The 27,560-nt window shown below is 34.6% G+C and overlaps 1 protein-coding gene across 1 annotated transcript in view; it reads left to right on the top strand.

Annotated features, from left to right (window-relative positions):
- Nucleotides 1–27,560, top strand: part of LOC136030777 (dmX-like protein 1) — a 72,871-nt gene that overhangs the window by 40,659 nt on the left and 4,652 nt on the right. The window contains exons 7-11 of the mRNA XM_065709820.1: nt 1,382–1,544; nt 5,189–5,249; nt 10,310–10,515; nt 23,826–23,970; nt 25,426–25,649. Of these exons, the coding sequence (XP_065565892.1) occupies nt 1,382–1,544; nt 5,189–5,249; nt 10,310–10,515; nt 23,826–23,970; nt 25,426–25,649 (799 nt within the window). The remainder of the gene's footprint in view (nt 1–1,381; nt 1,545–5,188; nt 5,250–10,309; nt 10,516–23,825; nt 23,971–25,425; nt 25,650–27,560) is intronic.

Consider the following 27,560-nt stretch of genomic DNA (forward strand, 5'->3'; position numbering starts at 1 on the left):
CACTACTGAGCAAATCCACACAATTAGACAACTGATAGAGAAAACTCTGGATTATAAAAGGAAAACATACATTGCCTTTGTCGATTTTCGATCTGCTTTCGACACAGTCGACAGACAGTCACTGTGGCTGATCCTTCAATCTGCTGGAGTACCTAAGAAAAATTTCAATCTGTTCAAAGATCTATACAATAAGATCGAAAGTGCTGTCTTTGTAAATGGCCAGTTCTCATCACATTTTCAAAGTAGAAACGGTGTTTGAGAAGGCTGCGCTGCCTTTCCCGAACTCTTCAACTGTGTCGTGGACCATGTTCTGAACAAAACACTGCTGTTGCACGCTTTTGGGATCGATTCTGCTGGAAGAGTTTTGTCAGATGTTGAATTCGCTGACGATGTTGTGTTGGTATGCGAAAATCTCACTGACATCTGTGTCTAAGCATGTCTTTCAATATTGTGCTTTTTTGTGGTTTTTATTATTTATAAACACTATTAGGAAGGCTTCTGCTCCAAGCTTTCAGATTGCATAATTTAAAGAAAACAGTCACTCGACATTTGCCCTGATTGGTGTTTCTTGAGAATTACGCATGAAAGTTAAAATGAAGCATTAACCAACTTTCTGAATTTTTTTTTTGAACACACTAGTTGCGTTTTATTTATTGTATTTTTTATTTTATTTTGTATAGTCATTTTTTTTTATCTACAAGTGCGACCATAATGTAGTTAATTAGATTGGGGGGTAAGTATCAACTTGTTAATCAAGCTTATTCTTGATATGTTAACACGCTGTAATTTTTTGCCAAATAAGACATCTAAACTGTGGTGTAATTTCGCCAAAATCGTGGGGGGGGGAATTGGAGCCAATTTTTGCAAATAAAGTGAAAATGGCAGTGAAAAATGACAAATGAACCATATAGTACCATAAGGACAAAATATATTAAAGAAAATTGACCTGTTTCTCTGTATGCTTGAATTACGCAGGCTTATCGTATTTTTGACAAGATTTTTAGCAGAAAGTAAAACATTTGGGGGGGGGAGGTCAAGCTGAGATTAGATGGGGAAATCCCTCCCCCACATCCCCTTAGCAAATTAAGCACCTGTGTCTAAAATAACTGCTATAGTTTAAGTAGAATGCCATTGATAAAAAGCTACTCTTTCTTAAAAAGCTCATTTTGGACTGAGTATTTGAGTATTTTGAGTTGACTCACTTCTCTTTCCCTTGGTGTGTTTGTATAACCAGAGTATCGTTTTCATTTTTTTTTTGTATTTAATTTTTGTATTTAACTAAGTATTTTTTTTTTGTATTTAAGTATTGTGTCGCTGGTTTTCGATATTGTAAACCATTTTTTTCTTCTTCATTTTTTATAACTTCTTTAATATTTTCCAGGGACACGGAGAGCTATACAAGTATGAATTACTTGCTCACTCAGACACCACACGACAACCTTCTATCGAATTCTACTGAGTCCGGCATGAGCACAAATCAAGGGGAAACCCCAGTCAGTACTTATACTCCGTCTAATAGCCATGTTTCTCTTGGCAAAAGAGAGGTAAAGCTTAATGTGTAGCATATGCTCTTGCCCTTCAGCCTAGGCTAAACAAGGATATGGACCTAGAGCACTAAGAAGGCTCAAAAATAGAGACTTTTGAAAATTGTGTATGTTCTAGCGTAAAGAAAGAAACAAACTAATTTACAATTAAAACCTATTGCCCGTGCCACAATCCCCTTCTCCGTCCCCTCCAAATGGATGCGGCCATGTTACTATTGTATATTTTAGCTTCCACTTATGCAGGGTATTGAATTTTTCTCATTTTTTATTTTCAGTTAAAACATCCTTATAGTGTACTCGTAAGTTTCCTAAGTGTATAAATCCACATTTTATCTGAGGGGAGTCGCTTACTTTAGTTTTGTTTTATTTTGGTTCAGTACGAATTCATCAGGCAAAAAAAAAGTGTTAAAAGTGGTCATTTTTTTTTGCTAAAGGTTAATCTATGAGCGTGTGTGAGTGGGGGGGGGGGGTGGAATTATCAGTTAAACTTTCCTTTATTCTTGTACTCACGAATTGGAGGTTAGATGTCTTTTGCTTGAGTCAAATATCGCAATGTTTGAACCATGTAGGACTGTTAAATGGTCATATTTCAGACTTTAGTGTGTTTAAAAAATAATAGTTTATCTTAGCTTTTTTCCCCAAAGATTATGGATTTTCCTTTGTTAGAACTAAAATAAAAGAGTAAGTTAGAGCTGTCACAAAATGCTTGACTTTAAAGTGTCAAAGTAGATTTCAGCAAAATGAAATTTGATTTTAATTAAATTAAAAATGGAATTATCCATTGGTTTTGGTGTTCCCTCGTCTTCAACGGGAAATATTGAGTGACTTAAATACATCTAAATGTGGAAAATTTTACTTTAAAAAATATTTCTCATTAAACTTTAAGTTATGGAATAAGTTGAGAACCTTAAAAAAGTGTAAGAGAGCGTGCAAATCGCTGCTCGACTGAAAACACTGGTATTGCTGTTGGTTTATCTTTTCCAGTCCCATTCCCGTTTGCTGCAATGCCTCTTAAAACTGCTGACTATTTTTTTTTTTACTACTCTTTACAATTATTGATCATCCGTAGAATTCCAGATTTATTGCAGTGTTTTATGGTATGGGTGACCTCGTGTGTTAAAGTACCTCTAACCAACTTAAATATTTTGGCATTTTTCTTAAGCTCTAAAGTCATGCTGTACTATTATGCTAGAATTCTTTATTTTTAGTTTTCTTTTTGTTTTATCTTTGTTTAATTAATGAAAATTAGGGTATTTAAACAATTTTTTGGTGTATACCACTGCTGGCATTTTTAATCTGATATTCTTCTTAATTGTTGAGACGTATGCCTACCGTATATTTCGTTCAAAAAATAAAATTAGCTTTTCTTTGACTCAAAATGCTGACATTAAAACCTTAATCATGAGGGTGTTTCCCCTTCCAAATATACTATCTGTAATGACCTGTCTCTATAAAAAGCCTAAGTACACTTTTAATTTGGGTTACGGTTGCACGTGATGCTGTAAGAACTATCCTCTTTTTTTCGTTTTTTAATGCAGTATTATCTTTGGCAATCAATTTTACCTTTTTGATGAATTTTAGGCTATGCAATATCTTTGATCTTTAAACAGTCTTCGTGGTCTGAAAAATTAAATAACTCAACCGGTTAGTAAATAAAAAAAGGTCAAAACTAAATGGCTACTTATTTTTGTTCTTTTGACCAGTGCTAAATTTTTTCATAAATTTTGGCCTAAACATTTGTGTAATTTCTTTAACGCTGCATTGGATAGTTAAAAGGTGTTCACTTTCCTGGTTCAAACAACCCAACTTTTGTTGAACACGTTTTGAAACGAAGTCGTGTTCTGCTTAAACAGGTAGGCAACGTATATTGCTTATTATATGATCTACCACACATGTCCTTCTTGGAGTTTTTTTTCTTTTTTCATGGCTCTTTCAAAAGAAATATAAATAATATCTGTAGTGGCTTTTGATACGTTAAAGTTTTCAAGAGGTGAAAATATTCTTTGTAATCTCGTGATTGCACCCCCGTTAGATTTCAGTCTTTTTTAGCCCGTAGAATGTTTGTTTCATAGAAGTTAAAGTTTAGAATAAACTGACCAAAAATTGGTCAGTAAATAATTGTTATGCTAGTTTTGCGCTGTAATTAATGTCTAAATCTGGACGAGGTTATGCTAAATTCTAGTTTAGCTTTTAAATATATATATATATATATATATATATATATATATATATATATATATATATATATATATATATATATATGTATATATATATATATATATATATATATATATATATATATATATATATATATATATATATACATATATATATATATATATATATATATATATATATATATATATATATATATATATATATATATATACATATATATATATATATATATATATATATATATATATATATATATATATATATATACATATATATATATATATATATATATATATATATATATATACAATGTGATAAGCCGCGGTAGACTTTTATTCATGGATTCCCACTGTCAATTGTCTTCCATACGCAGAGCCAATTTTCTTGATGTCATGACGCTCATATAGACCTTAAATTAGAACTAGTGCCTTTGTGAGATTATGTTTTTTTTTTTTATTGGACCTACAAATTTTGCCTCGGCTTGTCTTTTGTCATTATGAAAGACATATCGCCGAACCTTTGTTTCTTTTAATTGTTCAGGTGGTGGGAAAAAAACTTAATCTTCTGCCTTGGCTTGTCTTTTGCCATTATCACAATATATATATATATATATATATATATATATATATATATATATATATATATATATATATATATATATATATATATATATATATTAAAACCGTTAATTTCCCATGGCCTCCAATTTGTTCTTTTGAACTGGTCTTCAGTAACCGGAGCTTGTCATTCAATATCGTTGAAGATGTATACTAGCTTTTGGCATTTGCAGCACAATTAGCTTTTATTGATATGACATTTTGTTTTATTGTTTTATTTGTTTTTGATGTGATCCGAAGATGTTAGTGGGTCAATTTTTAGATCAAAGTAGATAGTCATTTAAGAGTAGTTGTAATTGTGGAGTTAAGAGTATTTGTGACGGCTCATATTAATCCTATTGATTCGTTGGGACAAAAAGTCCTGGAATGAAGTTATGACTACAGCATTAAATATTGTTATGAAGTTATGAGGCAATGAAAAATTTTAATGAGGAGAAGGAGTAAGATTAACAAAAGACATCATTCTTCAATCTATTTCACTCTACAAGCTATATTATCCTTGACATTTTGTGTAAAATAACGAAGACAAATTTTCTTTGCAACACTTGAGCTGTTTTCTACCTGGTCATAACAGCGACATAGTTCGTGTTACATTGAATTGTATTCTTTTGGGGGGGGATTGTAAGATTGAATTGTATTCATTTTTGGTATGGGGGGGGTCTTAGAGCTAGCCTTTTTGATATTTAGTTGTTTTTTTTGTTACTAGTAAACCTTAGATATTTATTTGTGTTTTTTTTCGGTTTATACCCAGGGTCTTCCCCACCGAAAACACTATTTTCGTTCTTTGAGCAACCTCAAACCCTGTCTTTTTTACAGTTTATTCAGATTAAAAGTAATTGTTATTTTCAGACGAAACGACAACGAATTGAAAATGTCAAACGACTTTGTCCCCATCCTACAGCAGATACATGTGAGTATATGTAAATTTGCATCTTTATTTTCTTTTTATATATTGTTGTAATATTCTAACAACTATAAAAAAAATGTAATACGAATGTAAAATACAATGAAAAACAATAATGATAACTGTGATCATTTTAATCTTAGTTATGGCATTTATTTACTAACAATAGGAGAATTGTTGAGAAAACAAACTGTCTGTATTTTGTCAATTCGTCTCAACTAGAGGTTTGTAGTTTCTGTAGCCTATTTAGTGATAATGAAAGTCATTTTTTTTCAGAAATTCTTTTTTTTAGGCGAGTACAAATTGTCAAGTTCGGCTGGTTTCGGTGCTACTTGAGGATTGTCTCGTTAGACTCTTAATAGAACCGAAAGAGTTTATGGTAGAACAGTAGTAGTGTTGTAACTTGGTATGCGTGTTGTCGCTTATGTATCTTTTTAGTGTCACTAATCAATAACATAGCAGGAGTACTGTATATAGGGGGAGGCACTGGCTCCTCTTCGAAATCTTGATGTTTCTTCGATTTTCCCTTTTGTTTGATGCCATTTAATTTGCTTATTTTTAGTATTATTTTTGAGGTTCTGCCCCCTCTCCCAGAATAATAGCTTATGTATGCGTAAATAACAAAATATATCAGCTAATTACCCTGAATTTGATTTTTCCCTTATCCAGTTTTTTCGTCATAATTGGTTTATTTTGTTCTTTCCAACATTTTGGATTTCTTCTCCTTTTTTCCCTCTTTTTGCAAAAAGTTGAGCTTGTTAGGAAAAGTTTCTATCAGAGTTTGTGTACTAGATTCAAAAACTCGATTAAATTTTGTCTACTAAAAAATTTGCCTTGTGATTTTTCGTGGTTTCTCTTTGAAAAATTCCGGGAATCAAATTAAATAAATTAGTTAGTGCATTAACTAAAGTAAAAACGAACCAAAAATTTACAGCATTATAGCATAGTCCTCCGCAAAGCTAACCTGTTGTAGCACAGTGGATTGGTGCTCTGCTTGGCAATACGGGGCCCATGGTTCGATCCCCGCCGCAGCAAGGTTGGGCGACAAGCTTGCTACTTGTTTTTGTAAAAACACCCAGCAACTGAAACGTCGATTCGACGCCCTATGCGCCAGCAATGGCTCTGGAGGATATTTATCCTTTTTTTATCCTCCGCAAGGCTACTTAGCCAGGAAGAGCAGCAGGGGACGAGAAAGAAAGAAAAACACAATAGTATTGAATCACAGGAAGACAGTACTACGAAATAGGAAAGGACCATGATAATGCATTTGAGCCATTTCGAATAGGGTATTTCAAACAATATGACCCGCAATTAAAGGGCTAACGTCTGGTTTTACAGACGGAGTAAGGGAATTCGGGTGTTTTCTAAATTACGGAGATTATAAGAAGATTGATCAGTGATAAAAAAGATGGGTTACATCTAAGTACCTTAGGAGAATCGTCTTGGAAAGGAAAACAAGTGAAAGATGCACATAGAAGAATACAAAGTGACTTCCTGCTTTTTCAAGACTTCCTGCTTTATCATCAATCTTTGAAATTAAATTAAGAGAAGGAGAAAGGTTAACATCCAAATAGTTAGGCAATAAGCGACATAATCAAACAGTGATTTAGGATTGTGAAAAACAATCCAGGATAATATACAACTCAGATTCCTTTAAATACCAAGAAACCTGCAAACTTTCATTTTGGTTTTTCATTGCGCTGCTTAGAAGATAAGTTTGGCGAAGAACTATCCCTTACAACGAGACCTAACGATGTATAAGTCTGCTAACTGGACCATAAAGAAAGATTTCAAATAACTGACAATAAACCTGTAACACACGCGAATGTAGGATTGTAATACCCTTTATAAAAAAGTATATTAAATCTGGAAGATCTTCAGATGCCAGAACCCTTCAGACTCCGTCCTACCAGAAGAATCGAGGGCGCTGTCTTCAACAAAGTAGCCAAAGCGTCTGACGAAGGCAAACTTTTAATATAGGCTTGCCCGGGTGCAAAGTAAGATAGACTACATTTAAATGCGAGTATATTGCGTGTTACCGCATAAACAAGGTTATTGGCATAAATTTGAAACATCCCTGACCCGAGAATGGATCCTTGAGAGACATTATAATTGACATCTGAGGGTGAACTGAAAGAGAGTTCGGCAAAGATTGAATGTACTGGACAAGTGAAAGTGAGGAAAACAAGCTGTTTGAAGCTTAATAGGTTTGCTATTAATCGATAAAAAATAAAACACTCTCCTAAAATTTAACAACTGTAATAAAATTCAATAAAATAAAAATTTAATAAGTTTAATAAAATAAAATAACTTGGGGGATTGAGGATCCAATGCTTGACGAGCATCAAGGAATATGGCAGATGGAATTGGTCTTTAGTCTACCGTAAGGGTAAAATCTGAGAATGGCACACGTATGCTTTGTTGAATGCTGTATACGAAACATAAACTATGCATTATGAAAATGCGCAGTTTCTAGAACAAAATGAAACAGGTATATTGGCAGATAACTGGCTGGATCACTTTTTGACAAGCCGAATACCCGAGCACGCTTTGAAGATCTTAGGAAAATACCGTAATCAAAATAAAAATCTCATGAAAAATACCATAATCAAAAGAAAGATTAGCAAGTCTCATCAAAGAAGAAAGAATGGAAAAAAATTTCTCGCAAAAAAACAGTGTCACCTACTTATTGTAATAGTTTTATTAATCGTTTCTGTGTTTATAATGAAGAGTAAAATTTTTGCCTGTATTCAGTGCTAAAGTTGACGACGCCTTAATTCCAAATCTAGAGACCTTCGAAAATAGATTTTTTAATTATCTTGAAACCCTTTATTATTACTTAGTTCTTTTCTTTTAAGTTTAACTTCATAAATTTGTATTACCGTCATAAAAGATATTCTTTGGTCCAAAGGCTTTGCTTTTCATTGTTTACTCTTTGGTTGTAAATGACTGATTTTAGATCAAATATAAAGGTTTAATGAGCACCATCATAATCTTTGGCTCTTATTGATAATAGGTTTAGCATGTATTTTTAACAGTTGTACTAATTTTTTTTTAATTTTTTTTTCACATTTTTTAGCTATCTACCTATTCACATAATAAAATACTTACATTGCACATAAAGAAGTAACAATGAAATATTATCCAGTCTAATCAAAGTCTGTTTCATAAACAGGGAGAGCTTAATAGACTTATAGAGATATAATATGAAAAAAACTTCGTTTTCTTAAAGAGTTAAAGAGGCTGCGTCCCAAAGTCGAACCTTAAAACGTACAGGAATTAGAAGAGGCAGTTGGGGGGCTGCCGCCCCCCAAACCCCCAGCTTTTAAAGACTCTTTTGTACAGGTTTTTTTTTGTGGGGGGACTTCATTGTTACTATTTACTAGTTTCGGCGCAATGGTTCTCCTGTCCTCTTGTGTTTAACATTTTTCAAAGTTATTCCATTATTCATTCATTTCAATTTTTTGTTAATTAAAAGAGGGCCTTTCCGAAGCCAAGAGCGGGGGGTTAGCAAAAAAACAAAAAACCTGTACAAAAGAGTCTTTAAAAGCTGGGGGTTTGGGGGGCGGCAGCCCCCCAACTGCCTCTTCTAATTCCTGTACATTTTAAGGTTCGACTTTGGGACGCAGCCTCTTTAACTCTATAAGAAAACGAAGTTTTTTTCATATTATTTCTGTACGTTTTTCTATTTCTGGAATGGAGCTGGATTTTTATGATGCTTGCAGTCATTCTCGCCGTGCCGAGCTGATTATTTTGATGTACTTGAATGTTGATATTCGTAACTTTTAAGAATTTCAAAAATTAACATGGGACTATTAGACTATTAGGACTATAAGAAGACTATTAGGAGAGGCAAACCCCCCGCTTTTAAAGACTCTTTTGTACAGGTTTAATTTTTTTTCATATTAATTCTGTACGTTTTTCTACAATCCATGGTGGATGTAATTTAATAATTCCTGTACTCCTCGTACAGGAATTAGGAGAGGAACCCCCCCCCCGCTTTTAAATCATTGTATAAAATAGAAAAAAAAATAGATAGAATGACCGAAATGTTTCTTTTGCTCATAAGAAGCTAATATTCTGTTATCTCTCAAATGATAAGCTGTCCAGGTGTTATCAAAATTTTTTTGATGTTGTGAAAAAAAACCGCCCGTAAGGGACTTGAACCCTTGACCCGAGGATTAAAAGTCTCACGCTCTACTAACTGAGCTAATAACTTGCATGTGTGTAAATATAACTTCTCAATAGCTTTTAAAAATTTCAAATTAACATGGGCTCTTATGGAGAGAAATCCGTTAATTAAATAGCTAATGGGTGGTTTCTGGAAAACAGGGAAGGAGTTATCGGATCGAGCTGAAATTTCGCGGATAAGCTCCTGGGCCGTAGGGGACCTTAACTTGTGAATTTCAGCCCGATCGGACAACGTTAAAAGGGGTGGGGGGGGGGGTGGAGGGTCGAAACTTTCGGGGGGTTAAGATTTTCCTACGAAACTTTCATGGGCACTTACTCGGAGAATTCCGCATCGAATGAGTCTTCGTACACCCAGATCCGATGTCGGATGTGACCTGTAGGCGTCTAGGAAAAAAAAGTAAATGAATTTTAAGTGGCTATGCGTGGTTTCTGGAAAACAGGGAAGGAGTTATCGGATCAAGCTGAAATTTTGCGGATAAGCTCCTGGGCCCTAGGGGACCTTAACTTGTGAATTTCATCCCGATCGGACAACGTTAAAGGGGGGCTTGGGTTGACAGGTCGAAACTTTCGGCCAGATTTTCCCCATGAAGAAAAAGTTGGAGGGGGATGAAATTTGGCAGGTTTCTTAGTTGGAGCTCGGGCTACGAAATGCATCCCTCCCCATCCGTCTGCGACCACTGGAACCGAAGATCGCTTAACATTGTCGTGTGTCGCCTCTTTATAGAGGCACGAGTGTGCCTCCTTGACAGTAAAACTGTATTTGTATGCTTGAAACTCAGGTGAAACTCTAGTCTGTACTTTGGTGAACTGTTTTCTACTAATTGTTTTCGTTAGTCAAGAGCTTGATTATTAAATTTGTTTTACTTTTATTCAAGATATGACGGGATGCAGTGATGGTTCAGTTCATCTTTTCCAATGGGGCTATCCTGGAATTGTTGCCACTCTAAGGCCACCTGGTGCTTTTGCTAAAGTCAATAGGATAAGATTTCACAGTCTTGGTACCAAAATTGGAGTTGCTGATGGTGATGGAAACATTAGCTTGTGGCAGTATGGAACAAGAGCACCGTTTAAGCCCTATTTTGTAAGGTTTTTTTCTTTTATTTTACATAGTGTATTCTCTTATTGCTGTTTTTGATTATAGTCCTTCCAAACTTCCATAATAGTTATCTATCTGGCTCCGATTGTGTTAAAAGAAATGAAACAAGATGGAAAACGGGTAAATAAGCAACTGAATTATTCCCTCAATGTAATAACTCAATATAATATCATATACTGAAATTTGACTATGATGTAGTCGATTTTTCTGGGACTCAGTGAATCGTCACTTGAGTTTAGAAGGTATGAATATTTTTTTTTTCAGAGTAGTGAATTTAAGAAATGAGGGTTTAGTTCATTGCAAACATCAAGTTTGCCTATATTTATCAAGTATCTTTCAGACACTTGTCTTCAAACGCTTCTTCACGTGAGCTTAGAAGGTATTATTTTATTTATTTTTTTAGGGTAGTATATTAAAGAAATGAGTGTTTAGTTCATTGCAAACATCGAGTTTGCCTATATTTGTCAAGTGTATTTCAGAGTGTTCTGGATTGGGCTGTTCCAATTTTATTGGGGAATTTGTCTAGGTGTGTGGTACGTTATAATGATCGTAGAACATCAAAACTCTTTATGTAGATGGTATAAAAAAATTGAGCTTATCAAGTAAGGATGTGATTTTATTGTTCTGATTTGTGACTTTTGCGGAGCACGTAGATGATTTGGATCTATCCTGATACTAGTCACAATTTTAAATGTTTTTTTCAATTCTAGCTTTGAAGTCTAATTGGTCCGCGCTATATGTAAGTGTAGTAGCCCTCATTGTATAAGTCATTACCATAATGGCTCTTAATATAGTCCTTGATTATACTCACTCCAAACCTTCATACTAGTAATTTGTCTCGCTCCGCTTCCCTTTCGTTATATTTATGCATTTACGTTCGTCTTTACGTATTTTGAAATGCAATGTAAAAATGTCTATTCATATCAAGTACTTTGATTCTCCAGAAAAAAATCCTCTTTTTTAATTTCAGTGTGAGTTTGGTGATGCTGGGTTGTAAGTCAGTTTACCCCCTTTACTCCTTTATTTAATTATACAAAATGGAAAACGTAATCTATGGCTTTGTTCCGTCGATAAAGTTCTTTCTTTATTATTTTTTTTTCTGCTTGATTCCTTTTTTTTAAGAAATATAATTAAAGAATTTGATAGAATCTTAGTAATTAGTCCTCCTTATCTTTCAATTAGTACCGACTGGGTTGCCCCCGCTGAATTTCCTTTTTCTTCAAAAGTAGATATCTATCATTTCCCGGTATTCGATTGTACTAGTAAGGTCAGCATATGTTATGTTCCCTAGGCCCTGTTGCCTTCGTCACGAGTGAATCTCATTAGACGAGGCACTTAAAGAAAGAAAAAATGCTCCCTTTCTTGTTCAAAATGTGACTGATGCTATTTCTCACGCTATGCCGATTTGTAATAAATCGCATTTGTTTGTGTATTTTCTTGCATGATCAGGGTTTATTGGCCTATGTTAACCATAAATAACAGGTGATTTATGAACTTTCTGTAAGATCAAGCAATGCTATCCTAAATTGGGAGCATAATTATCAAACAGTTAATGGTAACGAACTGTAAGTAAGCAGTGACTCAGCCCAATACCAACCGAAACTAAAATACTGAATTTTGATATACATAGATATATAAGAAATATATATATATATATATATATATATATATATATATATATATATATATATATATATATATATATATATATATATATATATATATATATATATATATATATATATATATATATATATATATATATATATATATAAAAAATTGTTTTTTATGCTGATTCTAAGATGCTACTCATCAAAAGCTACGAGCCTGAGAATATTTTCCTGGATTTTTTTTTTTTTTGCCAGAAAAAAGATCATGGATGCATGTTTATTTGTTGATCGAAATTTTGAGATAGTCATTTGATTCAGCATAATTGAAAGGTAAATAATTTCTTAGACCACACTGGCTAAACATGACAAAACGAAAAAGAAAAAACAGCAAAGAAGAGACTAAAGAAACGACTAATTATATAATTATAGAAACGACTATAATGCGAGCCAGTGAAAAACGTAGATTATGATGTAAATATTTCGGTCAAGACCTCCCCTTGACCGTCCTCAGTGCAAGATAATAAAATAAAAATTACTAATAAAAATCCAAGAATAATAAAAAAAAATCAAACCATAAAGCAAACGCATAGAACCCTATATATACGATCAATATTATCTTCTAGTTTCTATTGAAGAGCAAATTCCCACTTTCTAATATCACATGAAGTATAAATAGAAATGGCATCTAAACCGGCCAAAATTGTGTCTTTTTTTATATCAAGGTCTTTTAATTTTTCAACAAGGTGAACTGAATTTTCAATGTAAGAAGTTTGCGTTGATATAAGACGACGAAAAACTGTGGATAACCATTTTGCCAGTCTGGACACTGGAGAACTATAAGAGGTTGTAATTGGGCGCAGAGGAACTCCAACTTTGTGGATTTTTTGGAGATCATAGAATTTAGGAGCGGAGCACCCTTTAGAATAAAATGTTTTTTACTTTTTTGGAGGTATAAATTAAAAAATTTAATTGCCATTCAGTATTGTATATTTATTCAGTTACCCTTTCACCGTTACATTAAGAGGGTCGTCATATTTTAGTTCTTGGGATTGTTTCAAGGTTCGATTTTTTTTTTATATTAGCCTTGGATTTTTATCAGTAATTTTTATTTTATTATCGTGCATTGAGGATGGTCAAGCAGAGGTCTTGACCGAAATATTTGCATTATAGCCTACGTTTTTCATTGGCTCGCATTAGCCTCGTTTCTCTCTTCTTTACTGTTTTTTTTTTTTCCATTTTGTCATGATAAGCCAGTGTGGTTTCTGAAATTATTTACGACAAGCTTACGGGGAGCCTCTGACCAAGTCTGTTCTTAATTATTTTAATTTGTCCAAAAAAATACGCTAACCTAATTAAAAAATTTTACAGCATTGTGGGATAAATAAAATTCTTCTGAGGTCTCTTCCTTTCCGATTAAATCTAGACAAACAATCGGAACTGAAGGAAAGTTAACTAAGGAAAGTTTTCTCCTTAGTTAAAAGAATTCAAAAATTCGACATTTTTTACAGCAAAACCTCTTACCACCAGATTTTCAACAGATTGATAAAATAGCTCAAAGTTCTTTCCGTCACGACTTTTTTATGGCTAGAACTCGTTTATTAGAAAAATTTGTAAAATTAAATTACGAAAAATTTCGAAATTCCAGATGTTGTATTCCTAGATTCTGTCCTGGTCCGACCATTGATAACATATCTTCTAGTCCTTACACAGGAAGAAACCCATATCTTGTCTAAGGGACCAAAATTTTACTTGCCTCAATCACGAGTAAATTTCTCAGAGATAGTCTCCAGTGTAGAAGCGGGTATATTTGGCTTAAGAGGTATTTTAGACAACCCAGACTTACTTCGAGGGGAAGTTGTTAAGAATTTTCTTGACTTCACTCCGTATTCCTCCAATTAAAAAATCAGGAAACACAAATTCTCAAAAATTTAACAAAAAGACCCAGACATCATTATCATCAGTTCACTTGTGTTTATTTTGTCCTAAAGGGCGCTCCACTCCTAAATTCTACGGTCTCCCAAAAATCCACAAAGATGGGGTTCCTCTGCGCTCAATTGTGGCCTCTTATTGTTCTCCAGCATCCAGGCTGGGAGAATGGTTATCCACAATTTTTCGTCCTCTTATATCAACGCAAACTTCTGACATTAAAAATTTAATTCACCTAGTTGAAAAATTAAAAGACCTTGACATAAAAAAAGACAAAATTTTGGCCAGTTTTGATGCCATTCCTATGTATACTTCATGTGATAATAGAAAGTGGGACTTGGCTCTTCAAAAGAAATTAGAAGATAATATTGACCGGATGGACCATAAAACATTAGATATCGAAACCATTATGCGTCTTGTTTGCCTTAGCAGTAAATCTTTCTTATATTTTCGATACAATAATCAATTTTTCACCCAAATCATGGGCCTTCCAATGGGTACGAGCATTTCACCTTTTTTGGCCACTTTTTACAGGGAATTTATTGAAACCTCCGGTTTGAATACTTTTCTTCTGAAACACCGTTTCTGGGGCCGGTTTGTCGATGATGTTATCTCTGTGTGGGGTCATGGAGAAATAGAACTTAACACTCTTTGAATCATCTTATCACTTTGGATTCTAACCTTCAGTTCACCTTAGAACTAGGAGAAAACTGCCTTTTCTAGACATCTTAATCTTCTAATAATATCTCAGCCTTGAATATTTGATTTATAGAAAACCTACACATACGGATAGATATCTGCATTTCTCTTCCAACCACCCAGTTTGCGTGAAAAGAGGAGTAGTTTTATCTTTAGTCGATTGTGTTATAAGAATATATTCGAAAGCTTATATAATCCTAGAATTGAATTATCTGAAGAATATTATGTTTCGCGATGGATATCCCACCAAGTTACTGGAGTCCATCATAGAAAAAAGACAAAAAATGCAGAAAAGGATTAATTATCTCCACAACCTCCAACAGATATCATCCCTTTGGTGTGTGATAAGAAAGTCTTTACTGTTTCACCCCACTTTCACAAATTAAATGACAAACTACAAAGAATTCTATAAAAAACATAACTTAAATGTCACCTTCAAAAATTCTAATAAAATTCAGAGCTATTCTGACAGTGGCAAAGATAGAACGAGCCCCATTTTTGGACAGTGAAGAACCCACAAGCAATTGGGGGAGAGGTTGTTGGAACACAAGTCCTCTATCGACAAAGCTGTGGAGCTGCGCCAAAGGCCTGAGACTTTTTTTTCCGCCTTGGCTCAACATGTGTATGCCAATCCATACCATTTCATTTTATTTGACAAACACCTCCGTTATTGCTCCTGTTAAAGGTCTCATGCAAGTTTTCGGGAGGCAGTTGAGACAAAAAAAAAAGCACATTCACCGAAAGGTAGCTCTTAATAGAGACACTGGAGAAACCTATTTAAGCCTCATTTATGCTGAACTAATCAATTCTGATCGGTTTTATATAAATCAACAAAATCATATTTTGCAACCTAACCTAATCTGTGATGGTGTTTTACCTGGGAAGCGATTAGCTTTTAAAAATGTTCTGTATAAATTAAAAAATTCAGTATTGTATTTTTTTTTTTTAGTTACCCTTTCACCGTTACATTGAGAGGGTCGTCATATTTTAGTTCTTGTGCTTGTTTTAAGGTTTGGTTTTTTATATTATCCTTGGATTTTTATTAGTAATTTTTATTTATTATCGTGCACTGAGGGCGGTCAAGCGGAGGTCTTGACCGGAGTATTTGCATTACAGTCTACGTTTTTCACTGGCTCTCATTATTCTCGATTCTCTCTTCTTTACTGTTTTTTTTTTTTCGTTTTATAACTGAAAGGTCATATATAACTATGCACTTGGGGATGACATGACCCCCCCCCCATAGTCCATGAGGAACGTCTGTAAGTTACGCGATTTTCGTATTGTTCACATGTAGTATTTGTTATCGGAAAATATGCGAGTTTTTTTTTTATTATTTTGGCGGTGAGTTTTCCGTGGGGAGGAAAGTTTCTGGGGAAATTTGCGAACTAATTGGATTTCCTGGCTGATTTGATTTGGTTTGAATTAGATGATTTGAAAAACGGCTAGAAATTGTTTAAAAAAAAACAGGTTATTTCAACTGAAAGTAAGACGCAATATTAAAACTTGAAACGAATAGAAGTTATCTCGTATACAAGGGAAATGCTTCTTCCTCATCCCTCACTCTTTACGCTCAAGTTTGACTTTTTGTCACAGTTCTTTAATAAAAACTGCTCAAACACTAGGACCATTGAATTTGAATAAGAAGTATTATTTTAAAGGACTTTAAGATTTTAGCTTAAAGAGCGAAGATTGAGGAACGTGAAGCCTCCCTGAAATACGGAATAATGTTTGTTCGTTTTAAGTTTCTATGTTGCTCCTTACTTTCAGTTAAAGAACTTGTTTTTTTTTTTTTTTTTTTTTTAATTCACAGGATGAAACACTACACTTAATAGCAACATTTCAGATTGCAATCAAGTCATACCTGCAAACAACGGGGAGTGTGTATTCTAGGGTATCCATTCCAAAGATTCTTCCTTCTTAAAAAGAGACTTCTGAAAACTCTATCCATCCCCTCCTAAAAAAAATACAGTATTCATGGATGAATCAGAATATGGAGTTCCAGACGAGATTTTTTTTTTTTTTTTTTAGTTTTTACTTATCATTCTCCTTATTTCTTTCTCTCTCTCTCTATCTATCCATTTATTTATTTCTCTTTAGCACATTCAGTTTGAGAAGTAACCAGCTCAGATCCGATGGGTTTCTCTTAATATTTTTACAACCTTCTAATCTTTGCTCTTCTTCTTGCACCATGTTTCATTTTTTCCAATAAAGATCTTGAATTTACTTCCGTGTAAGCCATCAACATTAAACTAACGAAAAGTGAACAATTTTTCAGCTTTTAATTTATTCCTTTTAGTTCTCTTTAGCAATTTGTCTCCTAAACTGACAATTATTATACCCTTAAAGCATCCACTATCGGGCTTGAAATTTCTATTCAATCCGCCCTCACAGTTTAAGTGCTTTTCAGCTATCAATACAGACTTCTGATTTATTCCAACTCGTTCTTCTGAATTGCATGAATCTCTCCTTCGGACAAATGTTGTTTTTCTTCTATGACTACCATTTAAAAGCTTTGATATTCGTGGGTGTCTTTAACAAAATATCCAGTTTTAACAAAAAGCATTTGCATTAATCTCCTTGTAGCTTCCTAAATGCACAAAAAGTGTAGTCATCCCCTTTGAGGGAAAAAATTCAGGCAGCCACGCTTTAACTGAGAAAGAGGAGCCTCTAGTGGCAGCTAACAATAGGGGGATAGGGAAGTCTGTTATTAATTGGTATGTAGCTTCCTATTTGTGTATTTAGTTTAGTGGTAGGAAGAGGGCTTTGGAGTTAAAATGATGATTTGTGCATCATCACTTGGAATATATATCATGCATATAATTGGTTTTATATGAATAACAGAAAAAGAGCTGATGATTCGGCCCTTTTTCTATGTACACGACTGCCAATAACATCGCTTATTTCATTATTTCCTTATTATTTTTACTATCCAAGCTTAATTGTTCTATTGGCTATTCTTCCATACCTAGACAAATGACGGGCCAGACATCCATATTTCTTCTTGGAAACCTTGCCATACGTGAGTGTGGACGGTGCCTAAGTGAAATATACAAACCATTTTCTTTTCTCGATTCAGAGTGGCACTCATATTCTTTTGAGATTGTAACTAAATTCCTCAATAGAAATAGGTAATGTAAACCCTTAAAAAAATCGCTCTTTTCTTACCCATGGATTTTCCAGTTTCTTTTTCCAGGCGAAATTTAAGGGTGCCCTAGTCTTTAAATAATTTTGAATTTTATTTGCGTAGATTAGCAGGAAGGTTGACAACGTTAATTCTACCCTTCCCCCCCCCCCGGAAAAATATTGATGATTATACCTGTAGCTTGTTCAAGTTATTTTTTCCACCTAAAATGGATAATGATGATTTTGAGTCTCCTCCTTTAAGAAAATTAAATAAAAAAAAAAACAAGTTTTTTTAACTGAAAGTAAGGAGCGACATTTTAAAACGAACAGAAATTACTTCGTATATGAAAAAGGCTACTTCCTCATCAACGCCCCGCTCTTTACGCTAAAGTTTGACTCTTTCTCTCAATTCTTCTTTTTAAAACAGTAAAAAACTTTAGCGTAAAGAGCGGGGCGTTGATGAGGAAGCAGCCTCTTTCATATACGAAGTAATTTCTGTTCGTTTTAAAATGTCGCTCCTTACTTTCAGTTAAAAAAACTTGTTTTTTTATTTAATTTCTGAACGTTTTTGAATCAATGCATGTTTTGATTTTGGCTCTCCGCAGAGGAATAATTAAAAAGAAATTTGTATTTTTTTTTTTTTTTTTTTTTGGCTAAATGGCTTTCTCATAATTTTGATCAAATGATTTTGAGAAAAAAAGAGTGGGAGAGGAAGCCTAGTTGCCCTCCGATTTTTTGGTTAATTAAAAAGGCAATTAGAACTTTTAATTTTTTTCGAATCTTTTTATTAGTAAAAGATCTACGTAACTTGTAAATTAGCTTACGTAAAGAACTTTTGTATTCTCATGTTTTTATTACATATATGAGGGGGTTCGCCCCCTCGTCAGTACCTCGCTCTTTACACTAAAGCTTAAATTTTGTCCCAGTTCATTAAGAATGACCCCTGAATCACAAAAGCCGTAGAATAATAGTTGAAATTACTAAAAATACTTTGGCGTAAAGAGCGAGGTATTAGGAGGAGGTGAGCCCCTCATATGGGTAATAATTTCTGTTTGTTTTAAGTTTTAATGCTGTTCCTTACTTCCAGCTGAAAAAACTTTTTCATATTTATTTTTTCATTGTTTTTTTAAATAATGCTAGTAAATCCTGCGCTCCCTTCATGGAAATTTTCTTCCCCCATGGCAAATTCTCGATGGAAAGTTCCCCCAGTAATCCCCCTCTTCTCAACCCCTCCCCCAACCAAAAAATCCTCCTGAAAACGCATGTAAACTTCCCAATAACCATTACTATATGTAAGCACTGGTCAAAGTTTGTAACTTGTTGCCCCTCCCACGGGGACACTGGGGGAGCAAGTCGTCCCCAAAGACATAGTTATAAGGTTTTTCGACTACGCTGAATAAAATGGCTATCTCAGAATTTTGATCAGTTGACTTTAAGGAAAATAATTAGCGTGGGAGGGGGCCTAGGTGCCCTCCAATTTTTTTGGTCACTTAAAAATAAACACGCATCCGTGATCTGCCTTCTGGCAAAAAATACAAAATTCCACATTTTTGTAGATAGGAGCTTGAAACTTCTATAGTAGGGTTCTCTGATACGCTGAATCTGATGGTGTGATTTTCGTTAAGATTCTATGACTTTTAGGGGATGTTTCCCCCTATTTTCTAAAATAACGCAAATTTTCTTAGGCTCGTAACTTTTGATGGGTAAGACTAAACTTGATGAAACTTATATATTTAAAATCAGCATCAAAATGCAATTCTTTTGATGTAGCTATTGGTATCAAAATTCAATTTTTTAGAGTTTTGGTTACTATTGAGCCGGGTCGCTCCTTACTACAGTTCGTTAACACGAACTGTTTGAAAATTACGAAATTGCCGATTACCAAAGCCGAAACATTGTGTCTATTGTCCAAAGTGTATCCCACTTCCTGATGTTCTTTTTTCCCCATTCCAAACCCCAAAATCTAATCTTCCTCTTATCATTTTTACTGTTAAATGTTCTTAAGATCTAAAAGAACGAGTTTATTTTCCACCAATGCCCCCCTAGATATCACTAGAACTTTACTCATAAAATTTCTCTCCCTATTTCAGACATTAATTTCTCTATTTTTGTATCTACCTGTTTCCCGTTAAAATAGAAGCTTGATTATGTAATCCTTATTAAGAAAAATAACCAGATTATGGGCTAGAGGCCTTACTTCCAATCGCTATCACATCCACTTTTTATAAACTTTATATGATTCTCGTAATTACAGACTGTTGATGTTCCCCAATTAGGGAATTAAAAACTAACTTTCCAATTATTCAGTCCAGTTAACTTAAACGATTCTTAATAAATATGTCACGGAAAATATTATGTTAGTTTACTAGTTGTGAATTAAAGAAATCTTTGACTTAATTGATCATACTCTTCTCGAAGAATAATCAGTGTTTGAGTTCAGTATCGATCCTTTATTAGTAAATATCATGGTCTCTTTTTATTGGAAGCCCAGATGTTAGATATAACATCATCCATTCCAAAACGTTAACGACTTAGTGTGCGATTGTGCAAGGACCTTATTAGGCACTCCACTCTTTACGGTTATGATGAATGATTTTGTTGGATGCCCAAATCCGTTGCTGGCTTCTGAATATCAGAAATATGAACACTAAAAATGACTAAATCTATTCTAAATAGATTGTAGTAGACGCTGACATGATTATTATGTTCATGAACAAAAAAAAGTCGTCCATATCTATAATTCTACGCTACCATCGATTTGTTTATCTTCCCGATAATTCTTTAGTAACCTCAATAGAACTCCTTTGTAGAAGCATTTCTGATCATTTTATTTGCTATAATCATATTCATGCATTTACTTAATTAGCAAGTTGCTTCAATAACGCTCAAGCGTAAATAAGTCAGTTTGAGAAACGCTGCGTCTCAACTGTCCTTTTGTTATTTACCCTTGGTTCACACTGATGTGTTTTCTTGCATAAATGGCCGTTTTTGCGAGACCTGTCAAATTTTGTCCATTTTTGCTGCAAGTTTATGCGTTATAACGGTTCAACAACTGTATTGAAATATTCTTAGTGAATCATTGAAAAACTTATCCGTTATTTTTGAATTGAAAGATTTTTAAGACCATATGCTACAAGTGTCTGAGAAGCTTATCATATTTACCAAAGGTTTGTCCATTATTATATGGCAAAGGGCCTGGGGGGACATTTTTAGACAAATGATCATAGAATATAAGAATTATATAATTAATCGGGCACAGCTGCCCTATGTTAATACGGGCTTGATTTAAAACTGGATTTAGCCTATTTCTATGCCTATGCTGTGTAAATGTTTCATAATAGTTTTTGCGTTTCAATGGCTACAATAAACATTTCTGTGTGATTGTTTTTGAAATTTTCCTGAATCCCTTATGCGTGAGCCGTTTCGTGCAAAAAAAGAAGAATCGTATCAAAGTGAAAAAAATGGGTTAGGTATCATTCTATGTGTGAATATTGTCAAAACCTGGCTAAAGTGATAATACACCTTTAGTAGTTTGTTAAATTTTCAGTTTGCACATATTTTATTCTGGCAATGTAGGCTTTCTAATTTATTGCTCAAGCCATACGGTTTAATACCCTTCTACAAATAGTCCATTATTATCCACTCTTAAGATAAAAATATTCGTTAATAAAACAACGATTTCAGAAAGAAATCCTTGAAACCAGGAAAATAGTCTTAAGTAAGAGCCATGTACGTGGAACATGAGGGGTACCCGAGAATATCTTTATCCAGGTACTTAATGCTTGAGGCCTAGTATACTACTGCTACTACTGAGGAATCACTGCACCAGATCAACACAGCTACGCAAGCCCCTTCTCCATCCCTATCTATTGAAAGCCCTCCTCTTCACAACCTCCCAAGAAGTTCTAGTTTCTCCTAAATCATTAATTACGAGCTCCTCCCAACCAATCCGGTGATGATCTGCTTTTCGTCTGCCCCTAGATGGTTGGCCAAAAGGACGATCTGTGACAATCTGTCATCTTTCATCCGCAGAACGTATCCTAGCCATCTCAAACTTTCTCTCATTTTAGGCCTAGAAGACGAGTGCCTAAAAGAATTCGTAGACAATTCCTCTGGAAAACATCTAACAAATTATTCTCCGTCTTTCGAAGCGCCCACGTTCCGGAGCTATACTTGACCACTGTCATCATTGTAGCTTTCATTGTAGCTTTCTATTCTAATCTTGGTTAGGACACTTATCTTCCTATTCCTATAACTTTTTTCAACAGTAAAAAAAAACAAAAACAAAAAAAAAACACCCTGGGCCTTGGCTATTCAACTTTAATAACCTTCACTGCTCCACCATCTTTACTAATAATATTACCCAGTTAAGTGAATCCATCCACTGGATCAATCTTCTTGTTACTCAATATTACCTCTTCAATTTCTCTAATTCCCAGTCTAAGCAACATAGTCTTCCTAAAATTACATTTCAAACATATTAGTGCACCCTCAACTCTCAAAACCTCCAAAATATCATTCGTTTTGCTAATACTTCCATCTAGGATACCCAAATCATAAGCTTAATCCAAGTCTTGCTGAGTTTTACTTTCCCATCTGATTAAATGGTTGCTCACAGGTTTGCCGTGTTCCTTAAGACTAAGTTGGCCAAATTAATCATGTAAACGGGGATAGAATACAACCCTGTTTAACTCCTGATTAACTAAGAAATCCGATAATAACCTCATTTTCTACCTTAACCGCAGCAATGTAACTCTTGTGCATAGATTAGTCAGTCTAGTGGGTATACCTGGTACGTGTTGCATGTATGTGGACTTCGGAGGTATTAAAACCTATTTTTATTATGTATTCTGGGCCTATACTACTACTAACTACTAGCAACTCACCGCAGCACCAAGCCGGCTTAGAACCGGACAGCAAGAAGTCCTTGGGACCTCCAGTATGAATGGAGGCTTTGTGCAATCCTGGGCCCATCTTGGTCACAACATGGTTCTCAGCTCTTGGCGATGCTCTTCTCTCAACAAGACTCAAAATCCTGAACAGACAGTCCCAAGCTTATTACGGGGAGGTAGCCATAGTAGATAAATTAGCTAGGAAGAGGTTTTTCATCCCTAAAATGCCCGTCAAAACAGACCAAGCCCAGAAGAATTATCCATTAATCAGAATCCCTTGCGAATGCTGTGTCGTTTACTAGGCTATAATTTCCTCAAGGGGTGCCATTGCTCAAGTGGGAATAGAATTGACCGCAAGGTCCCCAGTCTTGCAGATACCCCGAAAAGGTTGAGGCAGCCCTTTGTAGAGGCAGTTGTCCATAGATCTGGATCTTATGCCCTGTCTTAGTTGTCCTCCTATAGAGGATCTGTCACCATGCAATTCAACCCATTGCTGGGAGAAGGTTTTTAACTCATGGAACGGGTGAACACGTCGGTGGGCCCTGTTGAGTGTACATTTGAGTGGCTTTTTCCCTCCTCCACCTGTATTTATGGCTCCAGGTGGGTGCCCCAGTTTGTACTATGGGACCCCAGGGACAAGGACCCCCCTTGGTCCGTGCCTCCTATGGAGGTACCCTACATATATGTTGGGTGTTCCCCTATCTCCGCCTGGGGACACACTGGGTGGCCTCATACACATATTTTTGCAAAGATCTCCCGACAATAATGTTTTTTTTTTAACCTTAATTGAAATATTTTTTTTACTTATTTGAAAGGCTTATGAACTCCATAACTTGTTTGTCAATGATTTTCAATTTTTTTGGATCTTCACTTGTATTTTCTTTACCAGAAAAGGAATTTAACAGTAAGATTATTTATTTAGCTTTTAATTTGATATAAAACCAGTAGGCCATCTACGTGGACGTTAATTATGATTGGACAATTTTAGATAGTTAATATTTTTGTGTTTTATGCTTTAATGGAAACATTTGTTCTTACTTTACAGACCCATCAATGCCACAACAAGTTTGTGAATGATTTCCAATTTGTTGGATCTTCAAGTGTTTTTGTATCTGCAGGTTTGAGCTCAGATGGAAAAAACGTGGCCCTTTGGGATAGTCTTCTTCCTCAGAAAAAAGCCCAGATACATGGTAAACCTTTTTCTTTTCCTTTTCCTAGTTCTACTCTAGGTATTCATTTTATAAATGGGGATATGGGAAGTCATCGTAAAATAATATATGTAAAATATTTAAAATTGCTCCTTCGATCTATATCCTATGTTAATATAGCATAAAGCACGGACATACACAGGAACTTTTTGGAGGGGAGTAGGGAGGGGAATAATATACAAATTTATACGGTAACTTGAATAAGTAAATGGCTGAAGAATCCTGAAAATTTATGATTTTGGGAGAGGAGGCTTGGGTCTTCAGTCCCTCCCCTCTCCTTAGTTACGTCCGCGCATAAAAGATTTTGGCTTAGCTGCAATCAATTGTTCTTTTTTCCTCTCAAGTTGGATTTTTGATTGCGTTTTTCATAAAACTCTGGCTTTTGGCATGTGTGGCTCGTATGCCAGCCATTGGTTTTTAGTCTTATCTTTTTTTTCCCACTCGGTCTCAAACTAATGACTAGATCTGTTGACTTTTTGTATCTTGTGTCTTTTGTTTTTTGGGGGGAGGGAGGGTTCAAACGAAACTTATCCGGAAAAATTAGAATTTGTATTTTTTTTGGAAAATTTAAATGTATTGGGGGGGAGGGTATTGAACGAAAAATCGTTACCCATGTTTTTACATGAATCTTTAACAGTATCACTAACACGTGATTCGCGCAAATAATGTTTAAACAAAACAGAAAAATAAAAAAAATAGAGACTACTTTTGAGTCAATCAAATTTGCCTGATTAAGTATTTAAAACAACAAAACAAACAAACAAATAACAAAAACCGCGTTACGAGACTAAGCCATATCTTATTCAAAGATATTTTAGATTCATCATTTGCCTATCAAATGCAGTGGATTGGATTTAAAAAAAAATGAAAAATAGTAATAGAAGGAGGAAATCCATGTCCGTGTATGCCTAGATATTGTAAATAACCTGTTTATTTTTGGAAACGAGAAGTCCAGGTTTAAAATGGAGCAAGTTCATTTTTATCATTCGAACGTTTCAATTTCTTTGAAAGCAGCAATACTATCAAAGCAAATCAATACTTGAATGTAAGTTTACTGACTAAATATTTTTTTTTGGCAATTTGCCAATGTACTTAAGTAGTTGGATTGCTCTAAATATATCTTAATTCAATTTCAAAACCACAGTGAATAAAATAAACTGTATTTCATATGGCATACTGTTTTCATTTTTTTACAAAAACCGGTCATGCCGGTCATTGCAAATTGACCCTACATTTTCGTAATACCTACAATTCCAGACAAGTTCACTGGTCTAAAATATTTACATCCGAAAGGGAGAGATTCTTCTAATCATAATCACGTAACCTCGAGAGCTTGTATCTCAAAGGATACTTCTCCATATCAAAACCAATCCTTTCTTGTATGTATGTTGCTAGCTTTCTTGTATAGCCTAATATGAATAACATTATTTTTTTAAGCTTTCGTATCTCATGACACTGGTTCTACCTGTGTCTTGTACTCACCGAAGAATCAAACGATTGTATCAGCTGGAAAAAAAGGTGACTTGAGCGTTTGGGATATAAGACAAAGAACGCTGCGACAGCGCCTAACAGGACATGAAAATGGCGCTGCTGTTCGTGCTATGGCCATGGACCCAGGAGAAGAATATTATGCCACAGGATCTTCGGAAGGTGATATCAAGGTAACGTGAAACATTTTTAAACGACAAAAAGGCATAAAAAAAGGTTGATTCTCTCTCTTTCTCTCTTTCTCTTTCTATCTTTCTCTTTCCCTCTCGAAGGTTTATTAGTTGATTGTGATCTTGTGCAGTGCGAGATATCAAAGTGGACATATAAGAAGCATTATCATGCGATGTGGTGTAAAGGTTTTGATTTTCCTCGCGGTAATCATCATTGGCAGAAACTCATCGCTCTTTATAATTCTATAAAATGTTTAGTAACGCTTCAGTTGGTTTGTTAATTGAGCCTAGGTGGGCTTTTCACATTACGTCTATTTTCCAATCGGCTGAATGGTAAGATTCATTCTTAGTTTGAAAATCAAGTATTATATGAGTTTTCCTCTGAGTGAAATTATTCCTATATCTGTCGATGCTATGTGAAAAGCCGTTTTTTTTAATCCAAATCTATTGACTTAAATGGGATTAATAGTAGTCGAATAAGGGTTGATTTTACCCTGTTGTTTTTCCATTTACAGTTGTTTTTGTTTTTTTGAATTTTCAAATTGATCAGCTTGTTTAGATTGAACCTGTAATAATGATACTTTTTGGTGTAGATTGCATACACATTTAGGGACGAATACACTTAGACAACCAGGGAATTAAAATAGCTATTTGGAAACTTTAAATCAATTGGCTAATCCATATTTTATGCTTGATTACATTTTGCCAAAATTCGTGGTTTTCTTTCACAAAAGGACAAAGTCAGCACCTCGCTCAGACGTAATCAGTTCGTTACTTCAATAAGGATATTATAAACGCTCAATTTTCGTTCGGTTAAGGCCTTCTACCTATACATTACGACCACAGGTTCAATACGAACACTTTCCGAAAAAACATTTGTTTTTTTGTTTTTTTTAAATGTCTCCCGGACGCTGCTCAATAGCTTGAAATTGTTTCCTCTGTGGTACCGTCAACCATATTTTAAAGCTTGGTGAGAACCCATTTTATTGTTTGTTGTATCTTGTATAGCCTTATACCTGTTTCTTGTAACCTTATCTTAGTGCTTGAATGTTCTTTTAATCTTTTAAACTTTTGTGTTTAGTTTGGGGCGGATCTGTTTGGGTTTTGGATGGGATCTGGTTGTCAGGAAGTCTTTGGGCTTCTTTTTTCTCTTTTAATGTAAGCTCTGGAAAAGGAGATCCTATGTATTTGTGCTCTTCGTTTCTCCAGAGTTATGGATTCAGTTTTGTACGCTCATGGTTTTTATTCTCTGGCTTCCAAGGGTATTAAATTTTGTATCAGTCATCCTCAAAGTATTTTTATGGAGATTCTCTGTTCTTAAATCGAATTCTCTAATTGCGTGTAGGAAGGTGTGAAAATAGGCAGGTCGGGGCTATCTCCTATTGTCAAACATAATGTGTCCCAAATGTTGGATAATGTTCCGATTGCTTGCTTTAAAAAAAAATTAGTGTCTTGTCCTTAACTTAATCTTCTGATTAGTCACATCCGAAAGGGGCTTTCTGATTCTGCAATTTTGTTGCCTAATCTTTCTTTACTATTCAACTTTATCTGAATATTAATAAATTTGAGCTCCTTTCTATTTATATTATGGTTTCTTCTAGACCACCACTAATTTATGAAATTGTTCTGTACATTTCATTGAATCTGTCATGAGGCTGTGAAACACGATTAAGCGGTGTCAGTTGATGGGGGACAATGGGCATCTGTCCCCTATATTTTTGGCCTTCCATAGATTCCAAAAATAACTTTTTTGGGCGAAAAAATGTCTTTTTTGGTATTTTGATTGACAAAATCAAAAAATGGTAAACTTGCCCCCCTCCCCTCCCAGACTACAGAAGAAAAAACTAAAAAGAAAATGACATCAGATCACTCAGTCATCTTGCTTTTTCCAGGGTTGTCGACTGAAAGTAACCT

The sequence above is a fragment of the Artemia franciscana genome, chromosome 9 (genome assembly GCF_032884065.1).
Source record: "Artemia franciscana chromosome 9, ASM3288406v1, whole genome shotgun sequence".
NCBI lineage: Eukaryota > Metazoa > Arthropoda > Branchiopoda > Anostraca > Artemiidae > Artemia > Artemia franciscana.